General features: G+C 34.6%; 1 protein-coding gene across 2 annotated transcripts in view; it reads left to right on the top strand.

Moving 5' to 3' along the window:
• DYNC2H1 (dynein cytoplasmic 2 heavy chain 1) overlaps positions 1-12,971 on the top strand; it is a gene marked incomplete at both ends in the record, with an annotated part of 293,921 nt that overhangs the window by 21,609 nt on the left and 259,341 nt on the right. For both annotated transcript variants that reach the window (XM_080694845.1, XM_080694844.1), the window contains 4 exons: positions 5,098-5,193; positions 10,151-10,303; positions 10,903-11,001; positions 12,830-12,969. In XM_080694845.1, coding sequence (XP_080550971.1) covers positions 5,098-5,193; positions 10,151-10,303; positions 10,903-11,001; positions 12,830-12,969 — 488 coding nt within the window. The remainder of the gene's footprint in view (positions 1-5,097; positions 5,194-10,150; positions 10,304-10,902; positions 11,002-12,829; positions 12,970-12,971) is intronic.

Here is a 12,971-nt window from a genome sequence, read left to right as displayed (position 1 = left end):
TTTCTTTTGAGTTCATCACATTAACTAGAATGTGTTAAAGTTTTGGTTTTCAATTTTTAATATCTTAGGCTTTCAGAATAGCATCGTTAATGTGAAATTATGGTTTGCTAATTAGCTACATTACAAAATTTACTTTATAACTCTATAGGGATTTATTAATTGAAGGTATCACTGCTTTTTATTCGAAAAACATTTGTAAAAGTAGAATATCTTCCTTCTTTGTTTCATGTACCTTGCAGAGGGTTTAAAGGATCTTCCAATTAAAATGAGTCTTCTGCCTTCCTTCTTGTAGAACATTCCTAGTCTAATGGATTGGTCTTTGTTTCTATTCATTTTCTCCATCTGCCTATTTGCACAGCACCACTATATCTCTTCTCAGTTTAAAGCCAGTTGTCACCACCTCATTGTCTATCTCCTCAACGCGGCATACAAGTTCTTTCTCTGTCACTTCCTAAGTAACCTTACTGGTGTGACCTTCACTGCCCGTATTCTCCTCTTATTGTAGCCTATCTGTATTAGCCAGGTCTTTGTCATTAGAACAAGTACTTGAGATAATCAACATAGAAAGAAAAAAAGTTTTTTTTTTTTTTTTGTGTGTGTGTGTGGTACTGGGGATTGAACTCGGGAGCATTCTACCTCTGAGCTACAACCTAAACCTATTTTTTCAGGGGAGGGTTCTTTATTTTGAAACAGAGTCTCACTAAGTTGCCTAGGACCTCACTAAGTAGCTGAAGCTATGATCCTTCTGTCTCAGCCTTCCACATACTGGGATTACAAGCATGTACCATGCCTGGCTCAAAAAAACTTAGTTTAGCTCATAGTTCAGAAGTTCTAGTCCATGATTATTTACCCCTTTGCTTTTGAGCCTGTGGTTTGGTAGGATATCATTGTGGGGAAATGTGATAAAGCAAAACTACTTACCTTATACCTCATGCAGAAAAGAGAGCAAGGAGGTGGCATGGAGTCCCACAGTCCCCTTTTATAGGTATGCCCTCAGTGGCCTAAAGACCTCCCACTAGGTGCCCCCTCTTAAAAAAGTTCTACCTCTTCCCAATAATACCTTTGGGGGAGACAAGTCTTTAACACATACATCTTTGAAAGACATTTAAGATCCAAATGATGGCATTATGCTTTAGTAATATGAAACTTGCCCTTTCTCTGAGCATGTCTCCATTTGTTCTCAGTGATTGGAAAACTCAGTGTCATTAATTTTCAACCCAAATCATTTTCTCTTTTGTGTTTTTCCTTATTTAATTGTATTTTCTACATGCAGTGTGAAACTTAGGATTGTAACAGTTATCATATTAGATTTTTAAACATCTTTTCTCTCAGTTGGTGTTAGAAGTCAAGCACAGTATTGTAAAAGGGAGGAACAGTATCTTGTCATATATTCTTTTATGCAACCAAGATTCATAGAGCACCTGCTCTTTTAGTTGCAGTGTAGTAAAGATATAAAAATTAATACATTGTTATGATTGTTTGACATAGGAATTTTCACCTGTGCACTTGAAATAATTTGGATCATAACCCCCCTTCCCCGGGGGGATGTTCTCTGTATTATAGAATGTTTAGCAGTATCCTTGGCCTGTACTCAGTATATTCCTGTAGCATCCTCCTAGTCCTAACAATCAAAAATATCTCTAAGCATTGCCAAATGTCCTCTGGCATATAACTCAGTTACAATTGAGAATCACTGGTGTAGTGGGAGAGAACAAACTAAACACTGAGTGCTCACTAAAAGTCAGCTTTATGTTACTTAGTCCCTCCTTATCTTCAATTTTATTTCTCATGGTTTCATTTACCTGTAGTACACTACAGTTTGAAAATTCAATGGAAAAATCCAGAAATAAGCCATTTAAAACCCTTAAATTCCACATGGTTCTGAGTAGGATGATGAAATCTTCCAACATCCCACTGACTCCTGACCAAGATTTGAGCCATCTCTATATTCAGTGTCTACTCTGTCTATGCGGTCAGCCTATAATAATCATGTTGGTTATCAGATCTGATCACTCTCATGGTATTTCAGTTCTTGTGCTCAAGTAGCCTTTGTTTTACTTAATAATGGGCCCAAAGTGCAAGTATAATGATGCTGGCAACTTAGATAAAGAAGAAGCTGGAAAGTGCTTCCTTTAAGTGAAAAGGTAAAATTTCTAATTAAGGAAGAAATAAATTGTGTGTTGAGGTTGGTAGCATATACAGTGATAATGAATCTTCTATCTTGAAATTGTGAACAAAGAGAAAGAAATTTGTGGTAGTTTTGCTGTCACACATCAAATTGCCAAAATTATGGCCACAGAATGTGTTAAGTTCTTAGTTACGATAGAAAAGGCATTAAATTATGGGGTTCAGTACTATCCACAGTTTCAGGCATTCATGGGGGTCTTGGAACATTTCTCCTGTACAGGGGAGATATTGTATTGCAATTAATCTTCCATTTTACTACTGATCTATTTGGGTATCTCATAAGAATAATTTTCGCAATGTCACATATAGTAAGTTCTGAAGCCAGGATTTGATGCCAAGTTTTACTGACTCCAAAGTCCATATTTAATTATTAAAGTATATATAAGGATCATAGATATGTAAACAAGCAGATATATAAGTACTGTATCGTAGATGTTCAGATTCCCGTGAAAGCAGAGACTTCAGAATTTCCAATACTTTTCCTGAGCATACATACAAGTCGTGTCAGGTAAGTTTTTATGGAGGATTGATGGTTGATGTGAGACTGTAAAAGTATTCATATAATCTCTTCAGTGAACAGAGGGTGAATGATCAGATTACTCGGAGCAGTCGCTTAATCAAAAGCTGAGAAGTTTGTTCACTTTTGAATTGTATTTAATTGGTCTCAATAGGGGCTCCACAAACAAATGGATGGTCATATAGTATTTGAATTTACTCCTGCAAGAACAACTGTGAGAATCTGTTTCTATGTACCTTTGCTTGTGAAAAGATATTTCACATAGATTAGGGAGTATAAGGTAGAAAGTTGGAGAGATGGCAGTATGGCCATATTGCTTTTGTAGTAGTATGCGTTCTGTTGCTTCTTGTTTTCTTGATTGTGCTTTCTCTGGACCTACTTTTTTAATTTTTTGGTTCTGAGACTCAAACCCAGGGTCTTGCATATGCTTTATCACTGAGCTATATCCATGCCTGGGCCTACTTTTGTGGTACCAAGTAGGTAAAGTGAGTATTCACCTCCAAATAAAGTATATTTTTTATGCATGTACTAGAACCAAGAGGATGCTTTAAAATTACTTTTTAAGTAAAAAAACAAAAAAACAAAAAAAACCAAAACTCTGTGTGCAAAAACTTTGTGAGGTTCTGGGATACAAAAATTAAAAGATACCATCTCAGCCAAATGTGGTGGTATACGCTTGTAAGCCTAGTACTTGGGAGGCTGGATTACAAGATCCCACACAACTCAGTGATGTCCTGTTTCAAAAAAAAAAAAATAGGGCTTGGGAGGTACCTCATATGTAGAATGCACCTGAGTTTAATCCTCAGCACCAAAAAACCCAAAACACACAAATAAAAAAACACTTTCTCCTAAACCCCTCAGTCTCACACCAGAGTTTTTATCCATATTATCTAATGTCCTGAACCTTCCCTTTTGCCCTAGTAGTGTTGCCAGTGTCTGTTGTCCACCATGGTACCTTTTATGTATCTCTATTGATTCCAGGACTAATTCAACAAACATTTAGGAAGTGTCTGCTTACTACTAGATTGACACTATATTCTTAAAGCTGTCATTCCAGTAGGAGAAACAGTAAACACATAGGGATGTAATACAATGCTAGGCACTGATAATGTTTTAAAGGAAAATAAAGCATGGTCAAGAGAATGGTATTTTATATAGAGTGTACAAGGCAGACCTTGATGAAGAGGTAAAACCTGAGATGAGACAGGACCTAAAGGGAGCAAAAGAATCATTCAAGTGTCCTGAGGAAGACTATTTCAGCCAGAGGGAATGGCAGGTACAGTTGAGGCCTCCCTCACTTTGTAGGTTAGAATAGCAGTTAGGAGGTCAGTTTGATTGTAGTACAGTGAGGGAGAAGCTTGTAGTGGGACTGAGAGGCAGTTAATGTACAGTTTTATAGAGTGGGGTGAGCGTAAGGGTTTGGAGTCTAGATTCTATATTGGAAAAACATTGGAAAGTTTTTAATATGTGTTGGCATTTTGGATTTTATTCTTAAGTATATTGGAAAGTCATTATATTTTCTGTAGGCAAGAGAAGTGATATATATTTGTTGCTGTTGTTGTTGTTGTTTGTTTGTTTGTTTTTGTGGTACTGGGGTTCCTGGAAGCCCTTCTACCTCTGGGCTACACTCCAAGACCTATTTTATACTTTTTATTTGAAAACAGGGTCTCTTAAGCCAGCATGGCTGGCTTCGAACCTATGTGATCCTTCTGTCTCTGCCTCCCAAGGGCGGGGATTACAAGCATGTGCCACCACGCCCAGCAATATATATATTTAATGTTACTGGCTACTTTGAATGAATGATTGAAGAACATGACTGAAAGCAAGGAGACTAGTTAGGGGAATTTTTCACTGATCTTGCCAAGGTGGGGTACAGTGGGATTGATGGAGGTGGTATGATGTGGTTGGATTCAGGATTATTTTGAAAGTATAGTTAATAGGATTTTGCTGTTAAGGAATGTGAGAAAATTAAGACATAATCCTTGAGCTAAGAATTGGATAAATCATTATGGTATATATTGGAAAAGGAAAGAGCAGGTTTCAAGAGGTACAAGAGTTAGGAATTGAATTTGTTTAGCATTTAACATACCTTTCTGGGGTTCTTTCTTTCCCAAGTCTGTGAACTTCTTAATTCCAGAGACCAGGTTTTATTGTCTTTTTAAAAATCAGCCTCAGAACCTGACTCGGCAAATTGTAAGAACTCAACGTAATGTGTTGATTGTGTATATTACTTCATGAGTGAATCCTGGATTGGAGATGAAAAACTATTTCTGCTTAACCTTAGGACTGAGAAAAGTTAAAATTTTCATTCAGTTAGAAATGAAGAAAAATGAAAGCTTAAATATAAAATCTGTTATTTATCAATTTTTGCTAACTAGACTTTTACTTTATAGGTGGCACATTTTTACAATTCTATTGATCAACAAATGATTCAAAGTCAGAGGCCAATGATGTTACAATCTGCCTTAGCATTTGAGCAGATAATCAAGGTAAATTAACTTTTTATGCTTTATAATTAGTTTTACATGTGAAGTGATTCTTAGTTTTTCATAATACCCTTCAGATTAGTATAGAAATTGATCTAGACTTTCTTTTGCTGCCCATTGACTTTGTTCATTCTTCACAAATGACATTCTTTCAGGCTGTAGATTTTATTTTATTTTTTTATTTTTTTGGTGGTACTGGGGTTCCTGGAAACCCTTCTACCTCTGGGCTACACTCCCAGACCTATTTTTATACTTTTTTTATTTGGAAACAGGGTCTCTTAAGCCAGCGTGGCTGGCTTCGAACCTGTGAGATCCCCTCCTGTCTTCACTCCCAAGCATGGGGATTACAAGCATGCACCACCACTCCTGGCAGGCTGGAGATTTTAAGCAGTTATATTTTACATATTTTGAAGTTTTCAATTGATTGTGAGCAATTGCATTAATATAGATAATATTTGATTTATAGCTATTATATCTATTTTCTACTAACATGTGCAGTCCTCATATACAAGAATCATTAGTGCTTTTCTGCCATCTTTCAGTTTTGTAATTAAAGACTTATTTGCTCTTTATCTGTGTTTACTTTAATGACCACACTTGTGAAGTTAGTAAAACACACCATAGTGTTTAAATTATATGTTACTATGTGACTATTAGCTTTTGAAATTTTTTAGCCTTTATATGTGAAAAAATAAGTAGAAAACAAATATGTGTTTTAATTTTTTTATTTGAAAATTAATCGTTTAAAATTTTCAGGAGCCTCAGGACCACTCTCAGGTTTTCTGATTCACTAGGATGAGTCACAGGACTTCGTGTTTACTTGTACTCACAAGACTTAGATTGTAGTTATACTCATAGCAATTAATTATTACAGTGCATGGATACAGAACAAAATCTGCAAAGGGTACTTGGGCTGAAGCCTAAATAAACTAGGTGTCAGATGTGGAGCATGTTTATAATCCCAGCATTCAGGAGGCTGAGACCGGAGGATCACGGTTTGCAGACAGCCTCAGCTACTTAGTGAGGCCCTCTGCAACTCAGTGAGACCCTGTTTCAAAATAAGGAATAAAAAACAGGGCAGGGGTGTAGCTTGGAGGTCGAAATGCTCCTGGGTTCCATCTCCAGACCTGAAGAAGAAAAAAAGAAAAAGAAAAGAAAAAGAAACTAGTTGTAAGCTTCCAAGAATCCTTTCCCAGTGTAGTCACCCAGGAAATGCTAAATTCCATTAGCAACAAATTGTGTACATGTGAAATGTTTTCTGACTGGGGAAGGCTGCCATTAGAATGAAAACTCAAGTTTATATTGGGGACTGGTCATATAAGCATTTTTTGCCTACTATATTCAATAGTGCCAGTCTCCTAGAAGGAAAGCAACTATTTGGCATAAACCATATTGTTTGGGGATAGGGAGCCATTCTCATCAGTTAGGATAGTAGGAGGAACCTTTCAAAAATCTAAGTTCCCAGCCAGGCGTGGTGGCGCACGCTTGTAATCCCAGCATTCGGGAGGCTGAGACCTGGAGGATCGCGGTTCGCGGACAGCCTCAGCTACTCAGTGAGGCCCTCTGCAACTCAGTGAGACCCAGTTTCAAAATAAAGAATAAAAACTAGGGTAGGGGGTGTAGCTCGGAGGTCGAATGCCCCTGGGTTCCATCCCCAGACCCGCAAAAAAAAAAAAAATAAAATAAAAAAATAAAAAAATCTAAGTTCCCAAATGCCAACTAAGGTATTTGATCTGTTAAAGCAGACCTTTCAAATGATAGCCAGTCCTACTATCTTAACTCTCTTTTGCATATTAATTTACAGGCTTAAACTTTATGTTATAAATATTATAGTTGTTTATAAATTGTTTCAAAACCTTTTTGTTGTCAGATATGTTGAATATGAGTTTACAAAGGAAAGTTTTAAAAGATATTGGTAAACAACAAAAAAGTCCTATAATACCACCAAGTATTAACAGTCTAATGTATATTATATTTTTTGTGCATATTTTGAGGCTGTTTTTGAAAATGGACTACTTTTATATAATGCATCACTTGTTTTAATTGTAAGCTTTTGTAACCTTTTCTTTTCTAATAAATATATTCAAATATCTGTTGGTATTTCTTTTTTTCTTTTTTTTTTCTTTCATTCTTCTTATTTTCTTTTTTTGCTATACTGGGGATTGAACCCAGGAGCATTCTACCTCCAAGATACACTCCCAGCCCCATTTTATTCTTTATTTTGAAACAGGATCTCACTAACTTGTGAAGGGCCTCACAAGTTGCTGAGGCTGGCCAAGAACCTGCGATCCTCCTTTCTCGGCCTCTCAAGTACTGGGATGACAAGCTGGTGCCATCATACAGCATCTGTTGATATTTCTGGAGAGAAAAACTTATTTTATGAAATTTTTTTGAGAGAGGTAGATAATTTAGTATGTTATTAAGTGAGACATAACAGTAGATTAAAAAAAACTAAGATATGAGTGGAGTAGAAATTCTAGAACATTGAAGTTTTTTATAATCCTTTGACTACTCACTATACTGTAGAATTTTGGAGGGCAAAGACTAATTTATATACTTCAGTATTTTCTGGCAATAGAATAAGAATAAGTGGTATGTGATAATTAGTAATGCTTTCAAAACTGATTCACAGAGTATTTTCTTGCACATAAATATATTTAGCTTAATTCATTTGTTGGCTGTTCATTAAAGATCTGCTATATTTCAGAGACTTACTAAGCCTTACCATTTAAGTGTAGACACCTTATTTCTATTTGTCTGTTTTTCCTGTCCACTTTTATGTATTTTTCTGAACTACTTCTGCTATATTCATTGAGTACCATATCAGATTATGTTATAATTTTTGCTCCAGTTAACAAATATTATTATTTAAGGAGCTCATGTAAAAGATAGTTTAGTGTGTTTATGTGTGTGTGTGTGTGTGTGTGTGTGTGTGTGTGTGTATTTCTTTTTTTAAAAAGATCATCCCATTGTACTTTTTTCCAAGCTTCTTTTGGTATCAGTTCCTTATTATTTACAGAATTTCCTTCAGCCAGGCTTTAAGTTTAGTTTTCTTTTGTCTGAGAATATATGTTTTCATTTCCCCTTACTCCTGAAGGGTATTTTCACCAGATAATGAAATTCATGTTTGTCAGTCTTTTAGCACTTTAGAAGTGTTGTTTTATTTTTGCTGGTCTCCATGGTTTCATTTGAGAAATATGTTGTTATTTGAATTTGTGTTCCATTTCAAGTAATTCAATGTTTCTCTGAGCGCTTTCATGATTTCAAAGATTTTTCTGAAATCTTTAGCTTTTTTTTAATACTTTATTGTTACATTGTAGCCTCATATCATAATGAAGTTCAGAGTAATAGGGATATATTTGCACACAGCTGAAATTTTAGAAGTTTAATTACCATGGGATTTTTTTTTGTTTTTGTTTTTTTGGGGGGGATTTACTCTTTTATCTGTAGGTTTATGGTATTTTTTTTCTTCTAATTTTGGATGTGTTAGCCATTGTTCTTTGAATATCCATTTCAGTTTCTCTCTTCTCTCTTTTTAGAATATCAGAATTATGTATATTAGTTATATGATCTCAGCAGTCCCTGAGAGTCTATTCATTTTTTTCCCATTTTTCTCTGTTCACATTTGATAAATTCTGTAGATTTCTCTTCAGATTTAGTGATTCTATTTCTAACATCTCCATTCCAGTATAGAGTCCATTTAGTGAGTTTTTAAAATTTCTGTTAATTATAGTTTTCAGTTCTCTATCCTTTTTTTCTGGAAAATTTCTTTATATTTTTCTTTCTGTTTTCTACCAGCTTCAGCAGAATTTGTAATTGCTAGTTTGAAGCATTTTTATGGTGGATGCCTTAAAATCTTGTTAATATAATTCTAGCATCAGATTCATTTTAGTATTGGCATCTGTTGATTGTTTTTTTTTCCCCTCATTCCAGTCTGTGATTTTTCTAGTTTTTGGTATCACGAATGATTTCAGTTATATCCTCGTCATTTTAGGCATTATATTATGATACTTTGGTTAATATTTAATCTTAATATTTTAGAAAACAGTCATTCTGCTGAAGCATGAATAAAGCATGAGGGCTGGGTGGGGTATGTATGTTCAGTTTTTTGTTGGATCCTGCAGGTACCATCTTGATGAATGTAGAATACTAATTTGCACTGCTTTATTACAGATGAGTGGAAGTTCAATACCCCTTTCTTCCTTACTGACCCTTTCCTGTGAAAGTGAGGCATCAACTGGTGCTGTCTCACTACCTTTAAGCAGAGATGAAGCCACTCCCTGCAGGCCTTTTTTGACAATGGGGCTAGTAGAGCAGAAGAATGGTTCACACTGTTTTGTTTCAGTGAAGTAAGGTGTGGAAGCTCCACTCCTTCTTCAACCCCACCAACGTATCTTGGCAAGGAAAATTGGACCTTTCCTTGCTTTTGCAAGTGGAGGATGGAAGATCAGCTCTGTACTTGGTCCCACTGAAATTATAGCAAGAGGGGGTAATTTTTCTACTGGTGTTTGGCCAAAACAGGGTGGGTTTTGCTCAAAAGATTTTCTACTGTTAGGCTGCTATTTTCCCAGTTCTTTAGCAATAGGAAGCTGGTTCTCCTGACATACTTTTATTGTGTAGTGCATTATCTTGTGTATATAAGAGACAGTTAGAAGCCAGGTATGTCATTTTTAATTCCTGAGGTTTCTAGATGGTCTACCCTCTTCATACTATCTTCTAGTCTTCCTCTGTGTATTTGTTGCCTTATATCTAAGGGTTTTTAGTTGTAACAGGAAGAACCTGGAAGATATGGGGCTATTCAATTTTGACCAGACTGCCGTATCACTTATAAAATGACAAATTATTATATACTTTCTTTGTTGCAGGTCAGTGTTGGATGTAATGTGGTTTATGGTGTAGAATTGAGTCTTTTGGGAAAAAGAAATGTATATAAATACTAAATGTTACTTGTTACACATAGAATTCAAAGGCAGGAAGTGGAGGAAAGTCACATATTACTTGGGACAATCCTAAAGAATTAGAAGGCTATATCCAAAAACTCCAAAATGCTGCAGAACGTCTTGCTACTGAAAATAGAAAACTGAGAAAATGGCACACTACATTCTGTGAAAAGGTATACTTTGTTTATAAAATCAAATAATTTATGAATAGTATCATTTAAAAAGTATTTAGAATGAATTTTTATAAAACTTATTTTGAAATAATTTCAGACTTAAAGTTGAATAGTACAGAATTCATTATTCTTTGATAAGCTTCTCTTAATATTATCAGCTGATGTAACTATAATACAGTTATGAAAACCAGAAAACAAACTGTTTTGAATTCCACAAGTATTTGAATTCCACTAACTTCCATTTTCTTTTCTAGGATATAATCCAGTTTTAACTTTACATTTAGTTGTTGAGTCTCTGTAGTCTCTTCCTCAGTATTCCTTGTTTTTCATGACCTTATTACTTTTAATGAGCACTAGATGATTATTTTTGGAATATTTCTCAATGTAGTTTTATACAATATTTTCTCTTGTATTTTGTCAGTAATACTGCAGAAGTAATGCTTTGCCCTTTTCAGTAGTACCTCAGGCAGGTGTTACTATTTCTTATAGATTGAGTTATGCTTGCTCACTTGGTTAGGTGATGTCTGTCAGTTTTTTCTACTTAAAAGTTACTGTATTTCCACAATGCTTTGAAAGTACCATGCTTTAAATTTTAATAGGTGGTGGTTCTTATGAATATCGATCTGCTTCGGCAACAACAACGTTGGAAAGATGGATTACAAGAATTGAGAACTGGCTTAGCAAGTGTAGAAGCACAGGTAGATTATGTTTTACTTTGTGCATATGCTTTGAAATAAGACCTTTCAGAATGTGAATATATGAATTGATAAGATTGTGAAGGTCATCTTTAAATCTTTGCTGATAAAATTTTAATAAATGCTTTGACTGAATTATAAAGGCCATAAATTAACAATAAAATTACATAAAATATAAAAATAAATTTGATTCTCTTATGGGATGCCTAATCCCTCAATTCAGTTTGTATCTTTTCTGACTTGATGCTTAAATATCATTTGTTAATTTTCTTTTAGGTAGGTGATTTTGACATTTATAGAACACAAATTAGGTTTAGGCAGTGACGTAATGACTAAATTAACTGTCAGAATTTTTCCTCTTATTCTAGGAAAATAAAACTTTACTTCTATTTAAATTTCTGTGTAAGACATGATATATACACAGGTGTTTGAATAGGTCCTGATTCATAGTAGGTGGCAGTGGGATTTAGATGACTATGAGTTATCTTACATATTTTTCAGTTTTTAGAACTTTAAGTAAAAAGCAAAAGTACTAGACTTGATATTATTATGATTGTATGGAAGCAAAATTTATGTAAAATATTCTGATATTTCTAATATTTTAAAATTTCTCTAACTTTAAACTATCCAATAGAATATTTAGGAAGTAAGGAAAGTAAAGAATCTTTGAAAATGAACAAAAAAATTACAAAATATACCATCATTTGTGTGTTTTGCATTATACAATAAAGTCCAAATATAAACTGTTTTACCATTACCTTTATTTTTAAATTTTACTGATCTTTCAGTATACTATTTATTAGCAAGATTAGATATTTTCATATTTGATGCTGTATAAACTCATACTAAAGAGACACGAAGTTGAATTTTTTTGTGCTATTTGTGTAATATAGTCTTACATCATAATGTAAATCATATTGACAATGACATACATGCACATGCTCCTGGTGCCCCTTCCTCTCATTTCTCTCCCAACATAAAGTACCCAGATTGATGTTGGTATATATTCACATGTATATACAGAGTCTTTAGTAGTATTTCTATTAATGAACATAAATCTTCCTCCACCGCTACCCTGTTATCTCTGCCCTGGTTCCCCTGTAGTTTCTCCTCTTCATCTGGAGTTTCTCTTGTATCCTGATTACTTCCCTATCCTACACATATTAAAGAAAAAATAATGACCCTTCATTCTCTCTGTTGGCTAATCTCATTGAACATAATGCTCTCCAGGTCCTTCCATTTTCTTGCAAATGCTGTGATTTTATTTTTCTTTATTGCTGAGTAGAATTCTTTTGTGTGTATTTCCCATAATTTTTAACCCATTTATCTGTTGATGGATACCTGGGTTGGTTCCATAGTTTGGCTATTGTGAATTGTGCTGCTGTGAATATGGGTATGCCTATGTTATTGAAGTTCTCTGGTTTCAATCTCCTTGGAAAGATACTCATATAGTGGTATGGCCAGATCATATGGTGGATCCATTTCCAGTTTTCTAAGTTATCTCCACACTGAGCTCCATAGTGGCTTGACTATTTTGCAATCCCACTATCAATGAGTATCTATTTCCCCACAGCCTTGCCAACATTTATTTTTATTTGACTTCTTTATGATTGCCATTCTGATTGAGGTTAGATAGACTCTCAGTATAGTTTTGATTTGCATCTCTTTGATTGCTAATAATGTTGAACATTTTTTCATGTAGAAGTTGAATGTTTTAAGATATTAAAGTGAATTTTTGCTTTTAAGTATATTTGTGTGATATGAAAATATTAATTGAAATATGTATCCTGTCACCTAATTTTTAAGTAAAAATGTGAATGTTCTATATTAGGGATTCCAAGCAAGTGATATGCATGCGTGGAAGCAGCACTGGAACCATCAGCTCTACAAAGCTCTGGAGCATCAGTATCAGATGGGCTTAGAAGCGCTTAATGAGAATCTGCCAGAAATAAATATAGACTTAACTTACAAGT

This window comes from Muscardinus avellanarius, assembly GCF_963383645.1.
Source record: "Muscardinus avellanarius genome assembly, chromosome: 1".
NCBI lineage: Eukaryota > Metazoa > Chordata > Mammalia > Rodentia > Gliridae > Muscardinus > Muscardinus avellanarius.
Note: the sequence above shows the minus strand (reverse complement) of the source record. Positions and strands in the feature narration are given on the sequence as shown.